The sequence below is a fragment of the Hydra vulgaris genome, chromosome 15 (genome assembly GCF_038396675.1).
Source record: "Hydra vulgaris chromosome 15, alternate assembly HydraT2T_AEP".
Classification (NCBI taxonomy): Eukaryota; Metazoa; Cnidaria; class Hydrozoa; order Anthoathecata; family Hydridae; genus Hydra; species Hydra vulgaris.
In genome coordinates this window covers 1,979,445-2,007,353 of record NC_088934.1, presented here as the reverse complement: position 1 = coordinate 2,007,353, position 27,909 = coordinate 1,979,445, and the positions used below count along the sequence as shown (strand labels likewise).

At 27.2% G+C, this 27,909-nt stretch overlaps 1 protein-coding gene across 1 annotated transcript; it reads right to left on the bottom strand.

Annotated features, from left to right (window-relative positions):
* Nucleotides 1–1,320: 1,320 nt before the first annotated feature.
* LOC136072079 (alanine aminotransferase 2-like) lies at nucleotides 1,321–22,642 on the bottom strand. Its single transcript, XM_065820269.1, has 9 exons — nucleotides 22,207–22,642; nucleotides 10,965–11,054; nucleotides 10,546–10,782; nucleotides 6,060–6,167; nucleotides 2,538–2,881; nucleotides 2,274–2,448; nucleotides 1,821–1,976; nucleotides 1,605–1,717; nucleotides 1,321–1,496 (listed from the first exon to the last, which is right to left on the bottom strand). The coding sequence occupies exons 1-9, from the start codon at nucleotides 22,423–22,425 to the stop codon at nucleotides 1,406–1,408; spliced, it is 1,533 nt and encodes a 510-aa protein (XP_065676341.1). The 5' UTR covers nucleotides 22,426–22,642; the 3' UTR covers nucleotides 1,321–1,405.
* Between the last annotated feature and the right edge of the window lie 5,267 nt (nucleotides 22,643–27,909).

Sequence of the window (27,909 nt, the reverse complement as noted above, 5' to 3'; positions counted from 1 at the left end):
TACGTTACTGCCATAAGACTGTGAAGCATGGTGGAGGCAATGTAATGGTCTGGGGGTGTTTTTCTGCTGTCTTGGTCTAATACATCGAAACGATGGAATAATGGACCGTTTCATGTATAAAAATATCCTGAAAGATGTTATGTTACCTCATGCTGAATGGAACATGCCAATAAAATGAGTTTTTAAGCAAGACAACGATCCGAAACACACTGCAAAAGTAGTCAAGCAGTGGTTTCAAGACAATCACCTATCGGTGATGGATTGGCCGCCTCAATTTCCAGATCTATCGAGAACCTGTGGGAAATTGTCAACCGCAGAATCGTGAAGGTGTTCGTAATAAGGATCAACTGTTTAAACAAATCCAAAAGGCCTGGGCAGCGATTCCACTAAGTTTCATTGATCACCTGACCAAATCTATGCCTTGAAGATGCAAGGCTGTGATCGACAACAAAGGATTCGCCACAAAATATTGATAGCGAATTACAGTTTGGTCAACATTTTGCTGAGTTGCACTTGTTTTGTCCAGAAGGAAATCAAAGTTTTTTAATACTTTTTATTAATTTTCGTGTGCAAATAATGAACTTTGTGATGAATAAAACTTGAAGAACTTTGTCTCTAAACAGTTACATAGTTATTTCTCTGAATTGAAAAAATGCAGAACTTTTATATAAAGAAACTAAATTAGCATTATTTGGTTGCACTCGTTTTATATAGTTTTATATAAAGTTATATATATCGTTATATATCGTTTTATATCGTTTTATATAAAGAAACAAAATTCGCATTATTTGGTTGCACTCGTTTTGTCCAATACTGTATATAGCTCAAATAAACGATGATAATAATAATTAAATTTTTGTTTATTATGACCATAATTAATAGCTGCGCATGTTGGAGTGTTCGAAGATTTGAACGGTGGCATAGAATACAAGTAAATTGACGTCGTGAAATCCGGTTCAAAAGATCGATTCCAAAAAGCTAATTAACCAGGTCTACCAAACCAACTTAAAAATGAAAGCCTGATATAACTAGGTCAAGATTAATGGTTAAATCGATCTTGTCGACAAAGATTACGTCCTCAAACATTTTCGTTCAAGTGATGAGTAAGTCATTGCTGCTTTCGATAAAGTTATCCAAAATAGTTTGTAGTAATAAGATGAAAAATTATATTTAATGAATATTCAAGTGGTTTGACCTGACCGATAAAATTTATTACTAATTACAATAAGAGATTCCAAAAAAAAAATCGAGATATCGAAATGTCAGGTTATTCCTATAAAAGGTCAAGGGATTTTTATGTTTAATTAGAAAAAAGAAAAATTCAAACGGGCGGCAATTATATATTTAACTTTATATATTACTAACAAAATTTTTATTAGTCATCTGTTTTAAGGTTTAAAATAAATTATTTGAAAGCTTCTAAAAATTTAATATGAAATTCTTTAAACTTTTCCAAAAAAACTTTTAACTGGTCTTCTGGCGGAAGAATAGTCAAACTACAATAAAACAAAAAGATAATTGCACAAAATAAAAATAACAACAAAAACTTACGATTTAAGATAATTTATATAAAAAGTTACGGAAAAAAAAGACTAAGAAAATACCGAAAATGATAGGTTCCTTCCTTTTGACGGAAACCACTACCTGGTACTACGCATATTCCTGTTTGTTCAAGAAGCTGCATGCAGTAAAAGAAATCAGCAGCTTGACCTAGTGACTGAAAAATATTAAATATTACGTTTAATAAAATGCTGAAACGCACACGAAAACATATGCAAACAAATTAATAAAAAAAAGAAAAAACTCAAAAAAGGAAAAACCTTAGCGTGATCAATAGCTTTCTGAGGAAGATGTATTTGAGGAAAAGCGTACATAGCCCCCTGAACTTCGTTGCAGGTAACTCCTTCTATTTTGTTTAAAGTTTCGTACACCAATCGAGCTCGTTTCTTTAGAGAGGATAAAACGCTGAATTTTTCCTTTAAACCAGTAAGCACAAATTATACAAGTATATCAGGTAATATTTTTTACTAATTTATGCTATGCTTCGATTTAAAAGCTGTTTCCTTTTTATTTTCATCAAGTTCTAAAAAAGTTCTGTAATTAAAGTAAACTTTGATGCTTTTGTACGTTGTATTTTTACATGTAATTTAAATATTTTTCCTCCCCCCAAAAATCGTACTTTTAAAAATGGGTAACAATAAAAAGCTATGGGTTACAAAAAAAATTTACTAAGTAACTAAAAAAAATAATTTTTATAAGAAAATACTTCTTACTTGAACAAACAAGTCATACGAAGGTTCACCTATCTTGGGTGGGTTAACGAGACAATCCAAAACTAACTGCCCAGTTACATTTGAGCCCAGTTGAGCAGATTGTAACTTATTTAAATGATAACGAACTTCATTACTAATACCAACTACTTCAACATACCCACCTCTCAGTCCGCATCTAAAATAAAAACAAAAGGACGATATTTTTTTTTATATAGAAATAAATATATTTATATATAAAGAAATATATAGTTTAAAATGTCATACTCTCCCAAGAAACCTTTAGAGCAAGAATGCATAGATGCTAACTGCAAATCTTTAGCAACATTTCCCATCTCTTTCATTACCTTTTTAAAAGAATAAAAGGAACATTCTTCAGCATAAACATTATCTTGATAAACTTCATCAGCGATAATAAATAAACCTTCTTCTATAGCAAACTTGATTATCTCTTGAATGTTTTGATAAGAAAGTACTTGTCCGGTTGGATTACCAGGATTTATTACACAAAGACATTTTACAGAACATGTTTTTCTTGCATCATCCAAAGAACGCTTTAACTCTGATATATCTAACGACCAATTTTTTTCTTCATTTAAATAATATCCTACCTGTAAATAGTTTGATAAATACAATAAAACAAAAGAATGATAAAGAAAAATGTGTATGCACACACACAGATATATATATATATATATATATATATATATATATATATATATATATATATATATATATATACATACATATATATATACATACATACATATATATATATATATGTATATACATGAATATATATATTTGTATGTATATACATGTATATATGAATATACATGTATATATATACAGAGCCGTTCCGAACGGGGGGTCTAAGGGGTGTCCTCCTCCCCCCCCAAGCTGTTATATATGCATTTCAGTAGGCTTATTTGTACCTTAAGCATTTCAGTTGGCATGTTTTAAAGTATAGTAGGCAAATGTCAAATATCAAGGACCTTTTTTTTCCTACCCATTTTTTAGGTCTAGTTGGCAAAAAACACATACAACACCGCCTGTGAAAGACCTCTTTAGGACAGCCCTGTATATATATACACACACACATACATATATACATACATAACTAAATGTGCATATCTGACTTTCAAGATACCAATTTTGATGCGAAAACCTATGACTTTTTTTTCCAAAAATGTTTAGGGTGTTGTAAAAATGAATTTGTTGTATATTAATTTTATATTAACTTAGATTTTATTTTAAAAGTAGTATAGTTTAAGTGTATTATGTTCAGATTTTTATAATTTATTTTTATGTAACTTTTATTATTAACAATCGTAAAATATATCTCATCTGTTCAGTCACTAGAGACAAGGGAAAAGATAGTGTTTACTGTGAAATATATGAGCAAGAATGAGAAAGTGTTTATAAACGTCTATGGATTTTTAATAATTTTTTCAATGTTTTCAAACCATTAAGGATAGCTACCAATATTCTCTATATTAGCAATGATGAAATCATTAGTTAAATAGACAACAAAAAACCTTGGTTAGAAGTCAAAAAAAAAAAACATAATATGGAAAATTTATCAAGTCAATGCTTCACTTTATTAATGAAATGCAAGTTCCTGAAATAATTCCCCATCTCCAAAAATGGCGATTTATAATTGGTGTCTTCAATCATCAATAGCCAACAAAACTATTTACCATTACAATGAAACTATTTACCATAACAATGAAACTATTTACCATAATTAAATAGAGCTTAAAAAGTTAAAACCTTAAAAAAACTATAAAACAAAAGTGCTTTTAAGTTCAATCTTTATTTCAGTTATGTTAATAAGCCAAGTGAATTAAAAAAAGCAATTACTTTTACTTAGTAAATAGTCAGCTTTACACGAACAAAAAATTAAGCAATTTTTTGCAGACCTCAAACACTTTTAGGTCAGCATTGCTGAATGACGAACTTATTTCTAATGGCTGTAAGTGCAAATCCATAAATTTTATATACAAATGCATCATCGCAACTAAAAACCAACACAGCAAAGTTTATATTGGATTAGTGGAAGGTGAATGGAAATCCAGATATAACAACCACAAATCATCATTCAGTAATGTTAAGTACAAAAAGTCTACTTCCCTATCAAACTATGTCTGGTCTATTGTGAAATCTGGACCCCCTACTCAAATGTTTCCAAAAGATGCCCACTATATGAGAAATTTGATATTATATCGTTATTAAAACCCGAGGAACTGCTAAATAAAAGGGCCGAAATTATATCAAAGTGCCAATGGCTACTTGTGGTTATAACCCTTTCCCAACTCTATAACTCTGAAACACGAACCTTGACAAACAAGGCCGCTGTGCAGAGAAACAAGTTGAGCGCGGTACTACCAGGGACGTAGTGGGAATCAAACTTGGAACCTCTCGCTTATGAAGCGAGCGCCAATACCACTACTGCATTACTAACCCAAACCGCTTAGCTTTACGTAAATAAAAATTTGAGTGAGTTTGCTAAAAATTTTATTCACATAAAGCTGAACAATTACTTCAAAAACGCTGAGTAAAAGCAATTGCTTTTTTTATTCACCCGGCCTAATGAAGTATAATATTAAAAAAACATTGATTTGAGTTGTTTTTTTTTTAAAAAAAAACAACATCTTAACTTCTAAAAAAGGCTGTATGCAACCGCTATTAGATTTGAAAGTTACTGGAAGAGAAAAGATGAAGTTTATAAAGCAAGATAATGATTAACAGACAACTTAAAAGATAGCAAATTATATAAATCAGGAAAACAAGATGAGGGAAGAGAATTGTGATATATTATCTAAAAATCTTACCAAAATATTTTTAAAAAGGAGAAATTAAAATTATTGAACAGTTTTATTACAGGTAAGTCGACAATGGTTTTAAAAATTTTTCAAAATGTCTAAATATTGCTAGGTTCTAAACATCACTTACAGAATTGCATGATTCAATTAATTTTGACATTGAATTCAAAAAAGATTGAAAAAATGTATAGTTAATTTTCTAGAAATATCCATTACCCTTTAAAACAACTAATACATTAAAATGGATATATTTTACGAAGAAACAGATAATCAAACTTGAACAGTCTTCATCCATATCATATAAAAAAGAACATACCATAAAACCTTAAATAATCATTTTTACAGTTGCTTTATACAAAATAAAATGTTTGAATTTAAATTTTCTCATCATTGTAAGGTTAAAATTCTTTTTTTTCTTCTACAAATTCTACCATGGTGGCTCAAACAAGCTATCACCACTCTTTTTATCAAGCAAAACTTAATTTTGAATGACTTATCATTCAGCAAGGTTTCATTTTTTACCTTTTCCTTCATGCTCAAAAAATAATTATTTATCTAGGTTTGAAACTCCCTCCCATCTAGATGTTTTTCGGACTCATAAAATTTTAGAGTTTTCCATATTTTTTAACACTTTCTCGCTTTTTAACTTTCTACTTTGTTTTCTGTTAAACTCCAAATTTTTAATTAGTTTTTAAGATGTTGAGTAGTGAATCTAATAATTTTTATGGATGTGGAGCAGTGAATCTATTAATTTTTATGGGTGTGGAGTAGTGAGTCTAATAATTTTTATGGATGTTGAGTAGCGTGTCTAATAATTTTTATGAAATAGCAAGTTTAAAATTTTTTTTTAGCTATTTTATTATATTATTATACATAAATTTAAAAAACAAAACTAAATTATATAACCTTAAAAAAAACCAATAGAAAATATATATTTATACAAAAGCTCAAAAAAGAGTCATACTTGCTTTAAACCAAATTCATCAATTGTTGCTGAGTAAAGTGGATATTGAGGAATCGGTATCATGATGCCAATATTTTCATTTTCACTCACAAATAACTCTAAGATGAGCTAAAAAAATATATACAAATAAACTTTGTTATATTGTTTTATAGGTTTATGACAACCATTTCAAACATTTAATGTGATATACATTAGTTTCCTTTTGAAATAACAAATTGAAGAAAAAAATATAAATTGCACATATTTGTTTAAAAACATAAATTTAAAATTAAAGAACACTTAAAATGTTATAGTTAAAAACAACACAGGTAAAGTCACACTTAGAAAAAACTAATTTGAGATTCAAAAGAAGCAGTGTTCTCAAACCAAAAGCAGTATAAATTATGTCGATTAGTAATAAATTACATCATTATTATCATAACAAGTATAACAAAAACTATTACAAAAATTAGCCATTGTCACAAGGGCTAGCTTGAATAAGAAATTTAAAACTTCTTTTTTAAGTTTCTTTTAATATATTTTATTGAAAAACTCATTTAAGTTGTTTTAGTTAAGTATCAAGAAATAAACTAATGCAATTTAAAATAACAATGTTAGAGCGCTAATTTTTTGCTGCAATAAGAAAAACTGTTTGAACAAATTTTATATATTGAATAAATAGATATTAATTTCAGATAAAAGTAAACCTAACTAATTTAGATTTAGTTTTATCTGAAATATCTGAGTTCAAATAAAACTCAATTTTTTTCAGCCAATCATTATCACAATAATTTAGATCTTCCAATATTTATGAACAGTAATGTACTCAATGAGTCATCTACCCTTCATCTTCTAGGATTAACTCACGCTTCCGATCTTTCTTGGAAACTATATATCAAATCCATTGCAAAATTTGAATCTGCTAAGGTTGCATCTCTTTGTTGAGCTCGACACTTTCTTACTCCTGATTCTATTCTCTATCTCTATAAATCTCAAATCTGGCCTTATATAGAATACTGTTGCCATATCTGGGGCGGATCTTCTAATGATGCCCTTTCTCTTTTAGACAAGGTGAAAAAACGCATTGTAAACATACTTGGACCTGCTCTTGCAGCCAACCTCCAACCATTATCACATCGTCGCAATGTTGCTCTCTTTCTTTTTTCTACAAATACTATAATGGGCACTGCTCTAAAGAGCTAGCGTCTCTTGTGCCATCTACTAAAGTTCATTCTTGTGTTACTTGTCATTCAATTAAGTCTCATCCTTTTTCTGTGACTGTTCCTAAGTGCTCCAAAAACTCTTATTAATCTAGTTTTTTTCCTCAAACATCAGTTCTTTGGAATTCGCTGCTTTCATCTTGCTTTCCTGATTCATATTATTTGCAATCTTTTAAGTCGTATGTCAATCATTATCTTGCTCTACAATTTCCATCTTTTCTTTTCCAGTAACTTCCAACTCTAATTAGTGGTTGCTTGCAGCCTTGTTGGAAGCGAAGATGTTAAAAAATAAAAAAAAAATTATTTAAAAATTTAAGATGAATTTGATTTGTAACCTTAGTTACATATCTTATTTATCTTATTTATTTATCACTTAAATTAAAGACCTATCTACCACCATAAATTAAAGGCCTATTTACAATAAAGGTCTACCTATTATAAAAGAAGATAAATGAAAATAACTTAAAAAAATACCAAAAAATAACCTACGAAATATAACGAATTTTAATTTTAGACTTTCAGATGTCATTACATTTTTTATATTAACTGCTTTCACAACAACAATAAACTGCAATTAGAAAGGCCACAGATTAATGACTAATAAATTAAATTCCTTATTTGAATCTTGGTACTAAAAATTCAGCAATTAAACTAGATAATTTATTACTCTTGAATCATCATTGGAAACATCAACATCTGTGTAAAGCAATATATCTAGACCTGTATTAATAATTAAAACATTGTTACTTTGAGCCAATTAAAGTAAGACTAAGTTATAATAATGACTTACTGGTTTATACAACACACGCCCCCTCCCTTCATCATCCTCCCATGTATAATCTACTATAATAAAAGAAAACTTAGTGAAAGAAAATTCTTTTCAAATAAATAAGAATATCTTATAATAAATATTAAAATAGTGTATAGAAATATAATATAAAGCATATAAATTTCAATTTTATAATTATATAGTTAATAACTATATTTCTAAATGCTATTTTATAGTAATTTTATAGTACTTTATATAAGTAAAAATAGTATATATTAGAGATACCAACTTAGTTTTCTACCAACTTTTATCAGATTCAATTTTATAGGACAGCCTAAAAATTGAACCAGCTTTTGGTAGAACTTTATATTCACCTACTTTAGCAAATTTTTCTTACAACAAAATTTAATGAGATCTTTATTGGTAAATTTTTAAAAACCTTTTTTTATATAAAAGACAGTATAATATTATACTTAATATTATGCACCTATTCACACCTAAATTATTTAAAGATAATAATGTTAATTATTTTAATTAATTTGTAAAAAAATTGTTTTTATTTTAACAAATCTTAACATGCAGTAAATGTTCCACTATATATACTAATGAAAGTTCTTTTTTATCAGTTTTTATTGTAAATTACTTTATCAATTTTTATTTATGTCTGATTTATATTTAAAACTAAATAGCCATTTAATAAATGCCCCACTTTTTCATTACTAGCTCCTGCACTTCTTCATTATTAACTCCTGCACATGCACCATTACTAGCTTCTGCACTTGCATAACATGGACCAATTTCTGTGGTCTTAAGGCTAAGAATTGTATTCAAGCACCTGTAACTATAAATTGCAATGCTTGCAGAAATTACCTGTGAAACCATGTGACAAGTGAATGGTGTTCACTAACCTCTAAGTTATTTAAGATTGATAAAAAAATATACAACCCTCAGAATTAGGAAAAATGAGGTCAGCAATAATTTGCCGAACTTACTTTTTTAGAGGTCATCAGGCATCAGGTCAGCAAAAAAAAGTTAATACAAAGGTCTTACCATAAAACATAGAAATGAGGTCAGCAATTTTTTGCTGACCTTAAACACTTTAAGGTCGGCATTGCCAAATGTCGACCCTAATTCCGAGGGCTGAATATAAATTATTATATACTTTTCCCCTAAAAATGGACCTAAGGCTCCAAATTTTAAAGCTTTTTTTGTTTCTAGGCTACATCCAACTTTTTAATAAAAGTCTTTATTTCACATCATTACTGCAAACTACCTAACTCACCCACAAAAAACAAGTTTATGTCTACGTTAAGTATTTTAGTATGTTATTTATCAGTATCACTTTAAATAGTTACAATCATAAATAAAAATAAATATAATATTACAAAAGACTAAAAGACTTTAGTCAGAGAATTTTATGGATTGTTTACCTTGACTGATGAACTTTTCAATTAATGTAATCAAAAAATACTAATGGTTAAAATAATAAGTACACCCTACAAACTAAATATACACATCTAATATGCTACAATTATTTATCAAAACATGCTAACAATTTATTATTTCATTAATTGGTTTAAAGTCTCCAAACTATTTGCAGACAACAGTAAAGTAATTGAAATAGCCTAGAACTGCAAAGGTTGAATAGATATATGAGTGACCTTAATAAACAACTAAAATGGAGCAAAGATCAGAATTTAACAGCAAAAAGTGATAATCTTTAAAGTTTATGGTGCCAAATCAAAAATAGTAAATATTTAGTGAATTAAGCTTTTATACAATACTACCTCAGTATTCAACAAAGAAATGCATAGAATATTAACTGAAACAACATTAAAGCAAGACCTAACTATGAAGTAACAATCATAAACGTTCAAGTATTGGTCCACTGACTTATTTTTTAAACTCTATTAAGACCTTAATTAGAATTCTGTGAATGGAACCCTAATACAAAAGGAAAATACTTGAGTAACAGGTCTTAAACACAAATCATATTACAAAAGAATTTTTATCAATAATACAATTAGGCACTCAAAACGATGTTTTAAAACACATAACAAAACGAGAATATCTACCAAACGACTGTTTTTAAAACACATAACAAGGTCAAAAATATATTATAATGTATTAAACAACTTTGTTTAGTTATTTAGGCAATCTAACAAGTCCTCATGATCTATTCACAGAGCACCATGATATAGCGTTTAACCAGAAAGTTTATGCCTTGGTTAAATGTTATTCCATGTTGTAAACTTTATATATATATCTTATATTTACATGGAAAGTTATAGTTGATAAACTTATTTATAAATATGGTTATAAATTTAAGTTTATAATTTATACTCAAAATATTACCAGTTTAAATTCAAAAAATAAAAACTAAAAAGTTATTTTAGTTTTTTTTTTAAAGCCACTTGGTTAATTTTGAAACAATCTCAATCTAAAATGAAACCAAAATATAAAAATACTAAATATAAGCTAAAAACAAAACTATTGATTACAAAATAAAAATGATTACTTTGACAGCAGTACTGGCACCATTTGTAATAATTAAATGTTCTGAATTGCAAGGATAACCATCACGATTACTGATAAACTTAGCAACATCTTTTCTAACAATGGCTAATCCAACAGAATCACTATAGCAACCAGTACTCTCATTGATAGTACTTAAAATTTCTTTAGCCCTCTCATTTACATCAGAAGGAAAAATATTTTCTTTTATCAATGGAGGATATGAACATGCTGCAAGAAGCTGCAACAAAATGATATTAAAAAATGCTTGTACATATATTAATATAATGATAAATTAAAATAATGATATATTAATATAACAATGCATATTAATATATACTAAATAAATGAAAATTAAAGTATATGTTAAAATGTAAAACATGACAATCTTTCCAAATAAATATAAAATATGAGAAAACATACCTGTCGAATGAAAGTAATTGGCCTTTGTCCCATGGCATGGCAGTCACCAATATTTGCTTTGATGATTTTTTCAAATGGATATTTTTTCCCCTAATATTAAATATGAAAGTATATATCTCGAAATGAATTATAAATCCTAAAACAAAAATTGTATATTATATACTATTATATATTACTATAACTGTTGTCAATCTCTGTTTTGAGGATAAAATTAAAATTTCCAACTATAAAAGAAGATAATAATAATAATTGCATAATAATTGTTTAAAGCAGGCTTGTGGTGCCAAGCCGGAGTCGCTGTTCTTTGCGGTTCTCGTGTTTTTTTAAAGGATAGTAGAATCTATGTTTTTTTTTACTGTAGACAAATTTTATTCATTCATTGTTTTACTAATTTTATGAATAAATTATTGAATTTCTATTTTTTCTAACAGTTACAGTCTTGCCAAATAAAAATGAACATTATAATGATTTTGTACTTAATAAAATATTATTCTTTAATAGCATTTCATATGCTTTATTACAAAAAAAAAAAAAAAAAAAAAAAGTAAAGTATATATGGAAACATTCTTACATTATTACATATATTTCTTTATGTTAAATTTTTATACTAATATTATGCTGTTAAGTATTCGATGTGCGGTTTAATGATCAAAGGTTATCAGTATCTTAAAAATTAAACAACCCAGTGGGCACAAAGCGTACAAAAGACATCTTTTAAACATGTTTGGAGCATTTTTAACGCCTTTAGAACTTTTTTACGTACCGTGTCTACTGGGTAGAATTAAAAATAATATTTACCCATGACATTTTTCTTTTTTAATGTACTATCCGGTAGTAAGGTAGTGATAGTAAAACTTTAACTTTGTAATTATGAAAGTTGGTTAAAAATAAATTGCTGCAATTGGTTTGGATTTGGGTTGGCATATGTGATCAAAAAAATTATTCTAGAATTTGCGATTTTTGTTCATAAAGTTTGGGAGTCGGAACCAAGCCGGACATTTCTTAGGAGCCGAAGATGAGCCGTAAAAAAAATTTCGACTCCACAAGCCTGGTTTGAAGGTGGCTTTGCATTTGATTCATAGAGATTAAGCTATAGAGATTTAACTTTAAATTAAAATTTTAAAAACAATCTTGCACCTTGCAACCTTGCAAAATAACAACTGAATAATAATTTATTAAGGAATTTTAAGATAAATAAAAGTTGTGTTGTGAAGATATGAAACAAAATGTAGAAAGAAACATAACAGAACTTTGTGGTAACCAAGAAGTTACTAAAAGTGAAAAAGAGTTTTGGCTTTGAGGACTTGACTAAATAAAGTAAAAAACTTGATAATCTATAAAACTTTAAGATTTCTTATGCTCATGGAGAAGATCAGCAAGGCAAATTTTATCAAAAGAAAATTTACTGCATTTGGAACAGTGATTCTTATTAAAAAATAATAATAACTCAATCGTATTCTTTCTATTTTGGAACTGTGTGTTTAGCTTCTCTTTTGACTTCTAAAAAAAAAAAGAAAATTTAAAGGATAAAAAAATCAAGGAGATGTTTTATATATCTAAAATGCACTTAAGTACTTTTACAGTAAGCTTGATTTTGCTGTCACCATGCCTCCTCCACTAATCACTTAGTTTTTAATCATCAGAATCTGTATCGGCATTAGCTTTTTTTTTACTATTTTATCATTTTCCGACTGTTGTCATTTTAATACTTTCATCCTGCATTATGATAATAATTAAATAATAAATAAACTAAACTTTATCAGAGATTATCCTGGTCATTTTTAAAATACCCAGAAAATTTTTTCCTAATAATATCCGCAAAAATCCAGAAAATATTTTTAAGAAATCACCGAGAATAAGAACTTTGTCTAATTAAATAATGAAATATTTTTAGGCGTGATTAACGCCTTTGTAGTTAATAAATGACGTCAAACAAAAAAGCTCAAATACTAGAGTTAAAAGCGTTATATTTGGGTTTTCCCTTTTGCAATTAACTTTTATGTAGATCAGGCATGTCAAACTTAAATCCTAACATGGCCCAAATGAACAATTTAAAATTTTAGGTGGGCCGCAAAAAAAAAAAACTAAAATTTTTTTTTTCCTCAAAGAAATCTCTGAACTTTTCACTCACTGAGCTTTTTTTTAAAGTAAAAACTGAAATAATAAAATAAGAGAAAAAAATATGAAATAATATAGAAATTAAAAATTCAGTTTGACAGCCTTGATGAAGATGAATGCTTTTATATATCACCATTTATAAAACATAAAAAAACTGAACAAAAATAGCAAGCTCAATAAGTAAATGCTTTAAAAGCCTAATTTATATTTGTTTTGTTAAAAAAATATTTTTTATTGTGCTATAACTAAAAGATATGTAAATTTAAAAAATATGATTCTGATAAAATCTAAAAACCAAAATAACTATTTTTATTTTATATGTGAACTTAGTAAGAAAATAGTACAGACAAATCTGATTTCATGGTAAATAAAAACAAAATATTTAAACTGTATTTTCGAAAAACTATTTGGATATCCAGAAAAAATAAAAATTTATAAAAATATCTGGAATTCCAGAAATATCCGGAAAAAGATAATTCCTGCTTTATGCATTACTTAGAATTTTTTCGAGAAACTGTTTATATTTATTTTGTTTACAGGCAAATTTGCTTTTCTTAAGATGATATTTATAAGCTTTAATTTAACAGCAAAATGTAATTATACTTTTATTACCATAATGTTGTTTTTAGAATAATTTTATTTTGTCATGTTCTCTATCTTCTGTTGAAAGTGAACAATTGTTTAGTTGTTGAGGATTAACTTATTCTCCACGATGAAACAGGTTGGCTCCGGAAACAGGAGAAATCCTTATGTTTTTACAATATTTATATACACAATTTTAAATACTAAACATTTTACAACTATTATTGGTGGTTTTTTTAGAATCTTAAAATTATTATTTTCTTGGTATTTAATATTTGATTTGATTGATAAGTCTCTTATTTTATTTTGAGAAAATATATTTCATGTTGTAAAGGTTTTTTTTTATTTGTTTTTTAAAGTTCTAACTTCAAAATTTTAAGTAAACTGCTTATCTTAATACCATTTTTTTTTTCAATTGAAATAAAAAGAGTTGCTATAAAATTTCATTTATTTTTTGAAAGTTTTCTTTTCATAGGTAAAAAAAACTAAAAAATGTATGTTATTTTAACTCAGCTTTTCAAATATCTTAAAAATAAAGGTTTGGCTCTGATTTGGGTCCAAGAATTGATTTACCAGTTCTGATTCCATGAAAAAGTTTACACGATTTAAAATTCTATGGTTTTATATTTTCAAAAATTTTAATTAGTTAATCCATTGGTATCGACCTTTTCCTATCAATTGGCATCAGTATCTGTAATGATGCTATTTATGATATTGAAATTGCTGAAAAAGATAAAACAAATGTGTAATTGGTACATCACTAGTAAGCAGTACTTTAAAATATTGAACAGTTGATTTTGGAAATGCATTAAAGAAAATATATATCCTAAAGAATACTGGAAATTAAGGTGAATATATGGTACATAGTTTTATGGTACTTTTTATGGTTTTATGGTTTTACTTTTTTTGTCACTAATTGGTAACTGAGCTAACACTACACTAGAGATTCAAACAGAACACAAACATATATATATATATATATATATATATATATATATATATATATATATATATATATATATATATATATATATATATATATATATATATATATATATATATATATATATATAGTAGCAGTTTGATAATAGTGATCATAGATATGACCTGACACCAAATCTAGGGAGAGCAAGAGAGAGGGTATCCAGAACAAGAAAAAAGAGCAACCAATATTATTGACAATCAATATTGTTTGTATGGTTTCTAAATAATTTTATGTTTTAATTGATATTTACCCTTTATGGCTGTCTACTATAATGATATATTGAGATGATACAAATAATGGTTATGTTTATAGAAATGATGCTTATAAACTGTTATCAAATTTCTATTAAAAAAACTGCTTGGATTTTATAAGTGGGTTTTATTGGGTGAGTTTTTTTATGTCACTCTGTCTTTGCTTAAATTGTGTCATTAAATTAAATTGCTAAAACTGAACTGTATGTGACATATTTTATTTAAAATTTTATTTTTCCTAATTATCTGAAATCCTAATTATCTGGATGTTAAATTCTTTGAGATTTATTCTTTTTTTCGTTGTTGTAAATTCTTTGAGATTGATTTATTTATTTATTTTTTTTGCTGTGAATTCTTAAAAACTATTTACACTAAATCAACTTAACTTATACAATCTTCTGTAAGAAAATATTTCTTTAAAAAAAAATGTATATGAAATTGGAAGTAAGAAATGCACACACTAAACAATATCAAGGGGGGGAGGGGGGGTATTGTGAGGCAGCTTCTTTTTATTATAAAACACTTTTACCATGAAATTCAGCTTTGTATACTTTGAATCAACCCTTATTTTGAATTTACAAAAATAAAAAATATAAATTTTATAATACAACGCTTACACACTAGTTCGTAATAGTATAATAAATCACTCCAATTAAGTTAGTACTTCATTAAAATCCAGACCACTAAACCAACAGTCTGCATCTGATGAATTCAGACAGCTGTTTCAGCAGTCTGGCTACTGCTAAAATGTTTCTAACTTTACAAAAACAATTCATTGCCTGCAAAATAAAAGTCAAACTAAATGCAATAATTTAAATGTTCTTTACTTTTATGTATTACTATAAAGAATCGTTTAAAAACTATAAAGAATCATTTAAAAACTGTTTAAAACAATCAATTACATTTAAAAAAAACAAGAAACTATTTAAAAAAAAATTTATTTATAAAATTGGTTATCATTTTAACTGGTATGTATTTTATTGCAAATTACAAACTATAATTATAATTATAAACTATAATTGCCACAAATTTTATCATTGCATGAAGTTTTTCTCATTTTAATATAGGTTAACTATATAGGTAATATAACAGTATGTTAATTATTTTAAAAATATTGTCTGAAAATCTTTCTTGAGATTTTTTGCAAAGGGTAGGATTTAACAGACAAAAAATTACTTTATATTCCATAAGTATTTGTAAAGCATAAATTAAAATATTTTGGTAATGATGTTTTTTGTTTTATTTAAAATTTAATTTGTTTTTTAACCCTTGATTTATTTATTTAACAAATAAATATATCAAGGATTAAATTTATAATTTAATCCTTTATATACTTATTTATTAAAAAAACTTGATTTAAACAGTCAGCAATTGGAACTAGAAAAAATTATGGTTGGAATCAAGTTGGCACAGCTTTTTAACACTAAGGTTGCCATAACAACATATAAACAAGATTAAAAAAAATGAAAAAATACGAACAGATGCAATTATTCAATACTTAACTATTAATAGTGTTTAAAATGTAACAAATAACTTTTTTATTTTTAAGAGTATAGAAGTGTAAATGAAACACCAACACATTTCTTCTTCATCCCATAAATGCTTTTCAATGTTGCTTCTGAAAAAATTGATGAAATCTTTCTCTTTATCTATCAACTAATATAACTGTTTTTGGTAACTTTATTGGTCATCAAATTGGATGGTTTGAATTAATTACCACTGACCCTGTTGCAGAGTCAGCGGTACTAAAAAATAAAGCGTAAGCAATTGCTATGCGCACACAAACTAAATATTCAAGAAACTAATATGGGTGGATAATTATATTATAATATATGATATTGTGAACTAATATATAAGCAGTATATTACAAATTATGTAAAATTATATTTTTTGTTTTGTAAATTCTAAGGCAAGCCTGAAAGCCTTTATATCTTTTTTTTCGTGTATAGCAAAGTTTGGTGGGGCATTCTTGCCAATAAGATTGTCAAAATTTAAAAAAAAATCAGATCAAAATATTTTGATCTTTAAAATAATGTAAACAAAAAAAAAATTATTTACATAATTCGGTGTCAGATGGCAATGAAATTAAAAAGCTGACATTTTTATATCTAAATACTACTTATTTGTCATTCTCTTGATAACAAATTAAGTTTAAAATGGTAATCAAACAATAGATACCAAATGTAATTTCTGTGAGACATGGTTTAAAAGTGATTTAATAGTAAACATTGAAGGTTACCATTTGTATAGAAAAGATAGACCAAACTGACAAAAAGGCTATGTTAATGCAATTTTAAATGAGAATGGAATTGAATATAAATTTAAAAATAATTTAAATGATAATTTTCTTTATCAGCATATTAACATACCAACTTTCCAGCTGTCACAACTTGTTATTACCTTAGACAATTTTTTTTTGTTAATTCACCTCCCCAAGGCCAATAAGGCCACTACAGATGAGGAGGCTGCTTGTGGTTATAACCCTCTCTCAACTCTATAACTCTGAAACACAAACCTTGACAAACAAGGCCACTGCGCGGAGAAACAAGTTGATTGGTCAGAAGTTAATTGGTCTTTACAACTCAGTCAGCAAATATTAATGAAATGGTTTCTAAATTTTTTTGAGAAACATAAAAGAGGCCATCTAATAATATATTTCATTTTCATCTTGTCAGATAAAGCAGTCTATGCCAACAAAGGAAAGCAAAGATTTATATTTGCTAATTTCAATTTAGAACTCATATCTGATCTAATTTCAAATAATGACTGGATACAATGCTTCAGTAATAAAAACGGACAAGAAATGCTTGATAAACTAATTTATTACACAGAGGTGGTAATTTAGATCAGCAAATATCACTCCTACGTACAAAAAAGACTAACTTTTACCAGTCCGAAACTGCTGACCGGTATCACTCAGTTTAATTGCATGTAAAATAATGGAAGGCATAATTAAATAGATACTTGAAACTTTTTTATATTAGTTCAAACTAATAGTCAAGCAACAGCGCGGTTTTGTTAAAGTTAAATCATGGTCAACAAATCTACTTTAAATACTTGATTTTATTTCAACCGCCTAAGAGAATGGTTTTGACATATTTGAAACCTTTTGATGTTGTTTTTTTGGATTTCGCTAGGGGGTTTGACACAGTGCTACATAAAAGATTATTACTCAATATAATAGCCTATGGAATATCTGGATTGACAATTCAATAGACTGAAGCCAACAAGACAATAGGCAAACAAGTAACAAGATGCATAGGCAAAGCGAACCAAATATTGGGTCAAATTAGAAAATGTTTTGTTAGTTTAGATATTAGACTTCTGAGAATACTTTATGCTTCTTTTGTGCCACCACTGTGAGAGTTTGTAGTACCAGTTTGGTCACCTATTTGAAAGGGTGAAATTGATTTATAAAAAAGACTCCACCATCGCGCAGCTCGATTACTCAAAATTAGTTGTAAAAACAAACTCAAGAGAGGTTACTGCTTTAAATATGTCAAAGAAATCACTAAGCAAACACATCATGAAAACCTTTTATTTAACAAATCAGCTAATTAATGAAATAGCTTGCCAAGTGAGTTGGTTAACGCACAATCAGTTAACAGTTTTAAAGCAGGTCTTGATTGCTGGATGAGCAGTAATCAAGCAAATTGACTGCCATAGTGTGTTAATATCACACTAACTGGCTCACACAAGTTACAACAATTACTAATACTAATATTACCAAGAATCAAGCAAAACTTTATGAACAGTTTATAAACAATAGGATCACATAAGATGTAATGGAACACAAGAAAACATAGAAATCATAGATATCACCGAAGATTTTCACTTGGTGTCAAATATTGACACTGCTATATTTATTAATCCATTGTTACTCACAGATGTATCAAACAATACACTGTCATCTCCTTTGAAAAGACTGTTATTCATTTAAAACCCTTTTTTATTGCAGCCTGGATTGTTCCACACCCATTAGAAATTTCAATTCTGTTATAAGCTGAAGGTCATTGAGGATTGGTAAATTCAAAATAACTGCTATATTTTGTCTTGAATAAAAAATATCTGAAAAAATGCTTTTTGTCATTTGACAAGTTTTACTCATTAATTTGAATAATTTATTATATTAAGCACATTTAGAGAGGGAGACAATTTAAAAGAATAATAATAACTAAAGAAGCCTAATGAAAGTAATTAAAAATGTGAACAAAGCAATAAAAATCAGCTTAAAGAAATGAATATTTTTAAGTGAACTGTTTAAGTTTCTTGACTTTGGGATGTATTTAGAGAGCAGAGTAAAAATTGATTATACAAAGCTTTTGAGACATTTTTATGGATGTTTAAAGTTTAAGATCAAATAAAATGGTGATATTTATACAGTTCTTTAAGTCTAAGTACATTTGATGCTTTGTTGATGACACCTTTATTTTAAAAAAACCATTAAAAAAATAAAAAATATGTAAACTACAGTCTAAAAAAACTTAAAGTTAAATGTCAGTTAATGAGAGTATAGAACAATTTTCAGTTTTCTTTGCATTAAGAATTAATATTGTTTAAAAAGTGTCACCAAAATGCAGACCACAAAATCAAAAATAAATTTAATGGCAAAAACAAAAACTACTAAGATATAAAACTTTATGAAAACTGGAATTTAAATGATATCTCAGCTAAGTTAAACAATACTCTTGCCATTCTTTCTAAGGTAAAACATTTTATAAACAAACAAACAAAAAAACCCATTAAAGTCTACTATGATTTATTCCTTCTCGCTGATCATCATTAAATCCAGTCTGACACCAATTAATAAGTATTTAAATTTCAGACTCTAAAATTGACAACAAATTCATCATGCAGGTTCTATTAAATATCTAGGTATTAAAATTGATTTTTATCGTTTCTTCCAAGAACATTAAGAAAATATAGAAACTCGGCTAAACATTTAACATGTTATATATATATATATATATATATATATATATATATATATATATATATATATATATATTTATATATATATATATATATTTAAATTTAGATTCATTTAGAACAAAGATGCAAGCCACTATTAATTTGGGAGTTATTAGAAAAAAAAGAATAGAGTTATAGAGTCTTTTTCTTGTATAATTCAGGAAAACACAAAGATGGGAAAGAGTTCCAAAGAGTTGAAGTACTGGAATAAAAAAATTAACAAATAAAAGTTTTTAGAGAATGGGGCAGATACAGTAAATGAATAAGACTTTGCTGAATGATTTTTTAGTCGATGGAGCTAGAGATGATAGCTCTTTTGAGCTTTTTGGGTCATATCTTAGAAATAGATGTCAAATATATGTCAATACATGATTTGGGTTGATCTAAGATATACTTATTATATACATGAGGACAATCCATAAACAAAATTTTCAAATAACTAAGTTTTGGTTATTTCTAACTTACTAAAACTAACGAACCTTGACGTATATCTTAACTGCCAATTTGTCTGGAATTACAATCACAAAAACCTTCCTTAACATTTTAGATTTTTTTACAAGTACAAACTGTCAAATCATCTTGTTATTATCAGTAACTTAAACTTAGTTATTCCAAAAGACTATTCTGCTAAGTATGGATATTAATCCATTAAATATCAAAGTATAATTCTCTGACTTTGAAATCAAGCATTTCAATCACACTTCAATACTATTAGATATTTCTACAGTTTCAGATTTAGATTCTTTATTAATTTATAAATTTATAATCTTTCAGTTTTTCTTTCTTCTATTTTCAATATTATAAAATCATACATTTATTTATCTATATATTAATCTCAGGTTTTATTAAACTATTTATTCAGTACTTTGTAGCATAGCATTGATATTTATATTATTACTAATATTACTTTTATTGTTAGCATTATATAAACATTATTATAATTACTACTATCATATTAAAATTTTCATTGGAAAAATAGTAAAATATAAAAAATAGTAAAAATAGTATGACATCATACTATTTTTATCATTGTTACTATTTGTAGGATCTATCTTTAGGTGTTGACATTAGTGCTTGTACTGTTATAAATGTACTTGAAATGTTACATCTTATTGTGAAATATATTAGATATAAAGCTTGCTTATTTATGCACTATGTCTCAACAAAAAGCTGTTACCTATATTAAATGAATGGTTTACTTTAAGTAAATTTGCTTTTTAAAGTGCAAATAGTAACCATTCTACAAGAAATTTTTGCAGAGGTGCACAAGTATTCACCCTATAATTTATTATTCTATAACAAAAATTCTTATAAAAAATTTTGGCAATGATGGATTAGAATTATATATATATATATATATATTAGAATTATATATATATATATATATATATATATATATATATATATATATATATATATATATATATATATATGTATATATATATAAATATATATATATATATATATATATATATATATATATATATATATATATATATATATATATATATATATATATATATATATATATATATATATATATACTTATAATAGGGTGTTTCATATTTTATTAATTTTTGAAATTGAACTCGTGAATCGATTTATAAATTGACCATTTATATTAAAATAAGTTTGAATAAAAAAAATGTATATATAATTTTTAGAGTCCCTGCAAGTTTGATTTTGGGCAAAAATGTTGGGTGTTTTAGACGCCTGGTGGGGTTTAAAACACCTTAAGATTTATCCTATGAACTTTTTTATTCTTTTAAATAATATATGATGGATTGAATATTAACTACATAAAAGAAGCATGTTGAAAAAATTGAGAGATTATTCTACAGAATCATCTAAAATCGGTTAAAAAAAATTTTTTTCTTTACAAAGACCTATTTTATAACTCGGTGGCGTATTTTATTTTATATATATTTTTTTATATATTTTATTTTATATATTTCATTTTATATATTTTATATATTTTTTTTGCTCAAACCTATTTATATATATATATATTTATATATATATATTCATATATATATGGTCAATTTATAAATCAATTTGCAAGTTTAATTTTAAAAATTGATAAAATATGAAACACCCTAATATATATATATATATATATATATATATATATATATATATATATATATATATATATATATATATATATATATTTGTACTCTTTAACAACTCATGTAATACGTCTACATTTTTGGCAAATATATCATTGTTGTTGTTGTTGATGCAAATTTTTATGCTGCATGACCATTATTAAAACATTATTGTAATTAAAATTATGAGGTTTTTAATAAATTTAATAAGCATACAATCTGTGTACCTCTTTGAGCTCTTTATCCAACGCTGCTGCTTTAATTACAATAGGTCCTCTAACTGCATATTCTACTTGTTTGACTCTGGGGTTCATATTTTCAATATTAAGGCCTTCATTTTGCAGTTTTTCTGCATTAAGTAAATACATTTCAGTCATAATCGTTCGAAAATCTATGGAACGTGAGCTACAAAAACTACGATTACGAAGCTTGAGAGCATTCAGCATTGTAACGTTCTCACAAAAGTACGAAACTCACTTAATTTACCCGACTTGGCACGTGCGGCATACGTTTAATATTTTCAAATGTAGGCAATACGAGTTTAGAGTCACTTCTGTTCCGCAGATTATAGCAAACTAAACAATTTTGACAATTTAAACAAAATGTTTAAATTTAAACATTTTATAAAATGTTTAAATTTAAACATTTTGTCCAAAAAATCACGGCTAATATATACAGTGCCGTGGCTAGGATACCCCCACACACCCCAATTAGGAGGGGTGGGGACCCATTTAAAGGCGATTCCACGATTACAATGAGGGGGATTAATCATAAAAAAGTACCGACTGGTTCCTTAAAAAAAGAAAAATAAACGGTCTTTAAAACTAAAATTTACCCAACTAAATTGTGTCAAATACCTGACTTGCCGACTAAATTCGTAAAAAAACCGACTATAACTTGAAAATTACCTTCTTTGGGGTGAGAGTAGAACACCTCCCCCCTCCCTAAAACGGGGTGGGGTGGACCCCCCCTCTAACGCACACACACCCGTCACACACCCCGTAGAACCGCCTCTGGACCCATTTGAAAATGTATGGCTTTTTTGGAAATTTAAGGAGCTTTATTTTTCCGTTATGCATTATTTAAAAAAACAAGGTCCTTAAATTTTTAAAAGGGCTTAAAAATTTGCAAAATATTCCCTTAACTCACATTTAAAATCTTTTTTTTTTCTCGTTGTGTTTTAAATAATCCCTTAAAGTTAATTCAATAAAAAAGGCACCGAATAATTGACATTTCCAATAAAGTTGAACCATGCTAAAAAGGCTTTAAAGTTTAACCTGTGAAGATATCAGTTTTAATAATTTTTGATTTTTTTGTGCTTTATAAATCTACATCAGCTTCTGAAATTGTGATTATAACTGATCTTTATTGTTACGTTTATAACTTTATTATAAATTTAAGTTTATTATAAAACTTTATTGTTACGTTTGTAAAACTCTTGTCATATATTATTAAATATAATATTTATTTTTTTTTATTTTTTTTTTTAGGTGCCCTAAGAAGTCCTAACGGTCTTGTCATAGAGCACCAAGTGCATTTAACCAGGAAGTTCACGCCTCCTACCTTACCGTGACGCGAAAATATGTCCAGATGTCGCAGCGCTCTAACCACTGCGCCACGGCTGCACAACTATTAAAGTTAAGTGATGTAATTTAGTAGTCATAAAGTCATAAACTATTTTGTATATAATTACGCCCTCGAGAATTTTTGTTTCTGTATAAAAGTTGTAAATAGAATTTAATAAACAGAGTCAAAATGAAAGTAAACAAAGTTGTCAATTAACAGAAATTACCTGAGAAATGCAAGATATATATAAGCTAGTTATTTTTGTATTCTTCTTGAATGGTTTTAATTCTTTTATACATAACTGTAGTTAAAAAATTTGGTTTATATTTTTTTAATAACTTTTTTTAATAAATAATTTTTTTAATAAGATTTGATTAAATGTAATAACCACATATCAAGTGTCGCCGAACATTCGGTGCTTCGACCGAAAAAAGTTTTATGTAAATAATATTTACATAAAACTTTTTTAATATAACAAAAAGTTTTATGTAAATAATATTTACATAAAACTTTTTTCGGTCGAAGCACCGAATGTTCGGCGACACTTGATATTTGGTTATTATACTTAACCAAATCTTATTAAAAAAATTGTTAGTTCTCTAGATATTGGACTTTAAAGTTTGACAAAATTTTCTGAGAATATTGATCAAATGGTGTCGAAAACATTTCTAACCTTGAAAATAGAACAAACTATATAGAGGGTGTTCCATTATAACGGACAAAATGTAATAGTAAATAAAATAGTTTTATTGATGAAAATTAATTGATTTTTTTTTTGGATAATAAAAATAAAAAATTAAAATTAAAAAAAAAAAAAAAAGAAATGTAGTCTGATTCGTGGCAATTATTTGTGAAATATGATATCGGCCAAATGCCCGCCACGGCTTTTATGACACACATTCACCCGGTGGTCAAAATTTTCAATGACGTTTCTGCATAGATGGTCGTTAATGTAATGAATATGCCTTATTATCTCATTCGTTGGCTTGTTAGCATAGACTGTACTTTTGAGATATCTCCAAAGGAAGATTTCTAAAGGCGTAAAGTCGCACGATCTTGGTGGCCGATTCACTTCACTGTTTTGAGAGATTGTGCAACCAAAGAACTTCTCATTCAGTAAAGCCATTGTTGCATTGGCTGTGTGACAGGTAGCTCCGTTCTGTTGGAACCACAGATCTTCACAATCCGCATCATTCAATGCAGGCCATAAAAAGTTGGTAATCACGGTATCGCTCGCCTGTCACAGTTACAGAATTTCCGGCATCATTTTCGAAGAAATATGGCCCAATGATTCCGTTAGCAGACAATGCACACCATACCGTGATCTTTTGTGCATGAAGTGGCTTTTCATCAATTTTCTTTGAATTTTCATCAGCCCAAATGCGACAATTTTGTTTATTAATGAACCCGGAAAGTTAAAAATGGGCTTCATCGCTAAAAATGATTTTTTGCGAAAAAGCAGGATCGACTTGCCTTTGCCCTCGTACCCAATTGACGAATGTACGGCGCTTCAAATGATCATCAGGCTTCAGTTCTTGAGTTAATTGAATTTTGTAAGCGTGCATACACAAATCTTCAAAATTCGATGTAATGTTGTTGTTGAGAGGTTCAATTCTTGTGCACGATGAAGAATTGAGGTGCCTGGATTCTCGGCCACATTCTCGCGTACTGCAGCAATGTTCTCATCTGATCGGCGTAAGCGAGTACGAGTTGGTGTTTTCACATCTGTCGCTGATCCAGTTTCTTTAAATTTAGTCACAATATTTCCAATTGCACTGATGGTTGGTCGATTATGTTGACCAAAGAAATCGCGAAGTGCTCTAAATGCATTTGCGGTCGAACAACCATTTTTGTAATACTCTTCAATAACTTTAATGCGTGGTTCGTTTGTAAATCTTTCCATTATTTCAATTGCCAAAAGCTGCAGTTTATGAATCTGGAAAAAGTAGAAAAAAATTATTCATCGTTCAAATATAATTTGCATTTATGCTTTTGAAAAGTATAGGGTGAAATACCCTATACTTTTCAAAAGTTTTTTTTTTCTTTCTTGCCCAGTAAACTCACAAATGTCTGTTAAACGTCAAAACAACGTTTCGACAAAATGTTCAGATTTGGGCGATTAACCTTTTAGAATGAACCCAGTAAACACACAAACGTCTTTTAGACGTCAAAACAATGTTTCCACAAAACGTTCAGATTTGGTTGATTATCCGTTTATAATGAAATCCAGATTAACGTTTAGAACAAACATCCATAAAACGTCTATATTCAAACGTGTTTTAGACGACTATTATAGGATTATTATACGCATATAAAACCTTTAGATTTAGTCTACTTTACGTTTAAATCTATTTTAATTAACGTATATAAAGTGGTTAGATTTAGTCTAAGGAAACCTATATTAAACTTTTAGATCTTGTCTAATATTTTCTTTGATTAAATTAACGTAGTTTCAATTTATTTAAGTTTTGAAACTAATATAAATTAAAACTACGTCATAACTTTTTAACTTTATATAAGTAATAAGAGCTATACACTGTATAGCTCTTATTACTTATATAAAGTAAAGTAATATAGTAAAATAGTTTGTATCTTATTTATAAATTTCAAGACCTGTATAGTATACAGGTCTCAAAATTTATAAATAAGATACAAACTTTTTTACTATACTACTTATACTATACTTTATATATTTTTCATAAAACTATAAACAAAGTTATAAACTTATATAAAACGTTTTCATATAGTGGGAATTTAAAGAAAAAATGTTTGTGCGCTATACTTGTTTATGTTTCGATAATTAAAAAAAATTAAATGATCAAGCTTTTTGCAGTGGAAATTTTATTGTAACAATTTCAACCAAATATTTTTTAAATTTAATCTCATTAGCAGAAAATAAAACTTTACATTAAGAATAAATCAAAGATTACTAATAAAATTAATAAACTGTTTTCTCTGGTCAATGTCGCCATCAATAATTTCTAAAACATCGGAGTCCACTGATTTGTTGGTATTTAGGAAGGTAGATTGTCGTGATAAGAGCTTTTTAACTTCCATGAATTAAAATGGCGCTCCCGACACTCGTTTATTATTTATTTATCAGTCGTTTTGCTTTCAGTTGTTGTAAATCTTAAAATCATTAAAGTCTAATTTAGTTATTTAGCCAAAAAAAAGTAATTTTTTAATAAGTTTTTTTTTCATTTTAATTATGCCTATTTAAACCGCGTGACTTAAGCTGTTATGTGAGTCTTTTGACCAATGGCTATATTACTATATTATCATATAATAATTATATTATATTATAATATACGTTACTTAAACGTCGATCATACGTTTAGAATAACGACTTATATTAGTCAATATTGTAAACGTTTGATCGACGTTTAATAAACGTATAAATTAAAAGATTTAAAGCGTAGAATTTAAATCTATATAGATTTAAAATCTACGCTTTAAATCTTTTAGTATATATGCTTATTATAAAATGCATTGTATCGTATGCCCCATAAGGAATTGATTCCCATTGTATCATATATGCCCGTAGGGCATTAATTCCCTATTGTATCGTATGCCTTTAAGACATCAAATCAACAAATGCCCGTAGGGCATTTATATAAATGTTTACGTTTAATTAAGGTCGATTAAAGGTTTACAATATTGGCTAATGAAAGTCGATATTCTAAACGTTTGATCGACGTTTAGTAAATATATATATATAAAAGTTTTGAATATACATTTTAAATCAAGCGTCGATTTTTGATCAATAATAGGTCGTTAAACGTTTTATCCATTTTTCGACCGGTTTTGACTAAATATTGACCGATTCTGAAACCAGATTAACGTTTAGAACAAACGTCCACAAAACGTCTATGTTCAAACATATTTTAGACGTCTATTATAGGATTATTATACGTATATAAAGCGTTTAGATTTTGTCTAATTTGCGTTTAAATCCAGTCTAAATAACGTATAAAGCGTTTAGATTTAGTCTAGGCAAACGTATATTAAACTTTTAGATCTTGTCTAATAGTTTCTTTGATTTAGTTAACGTAATTTCAATTTATTTAAGTTTTAAAACTTATATAAATTAGAGTTACGTTATAACTTTTTAACTATAATTTTTTAACGTAATTTCAATTTATTTAAGTTTTAAAACTTATATAAATTAAAGTTACGTAAGAACTTTTTAACTTTATATAACTAATAAGAGCTATATAGGTCTTGAAATTTATAAACAAGATATAGTTATAAAAGACCTGGTCTTATTTTTTATTTTTTTTATAACTATTATAATATGTTTAACTTTTATACTAAACCACTTATATTATACTTTAATATTATAAAATTATATATAAAGATATAAA

Bases quoted from the DNA above. Each gene is read 5' to 3' on its own strand.
- LOC136072079 (XM_065820269.1), bottom strand. From the start codon at position 22,425: ATGCTGAATGCTCTCAAGCTTCGTAATCGTAGTTTTTGTAGCTCACGT. The intron at 11,055-22,206 runs GTACACAGATTG...ATTTAATATTAG, and splicing joins TGGATAAAGAGCTCAAAGAG to GGGAAAAAATATCCATTTGA. The intron at 2,449-2,537 runs GTATGACATTTT...TTTTTATTTTAG, and splicing joins TCTAAAGGTTTCTTGGGAGA to ATGCGGACTGAGAGGTGGGT.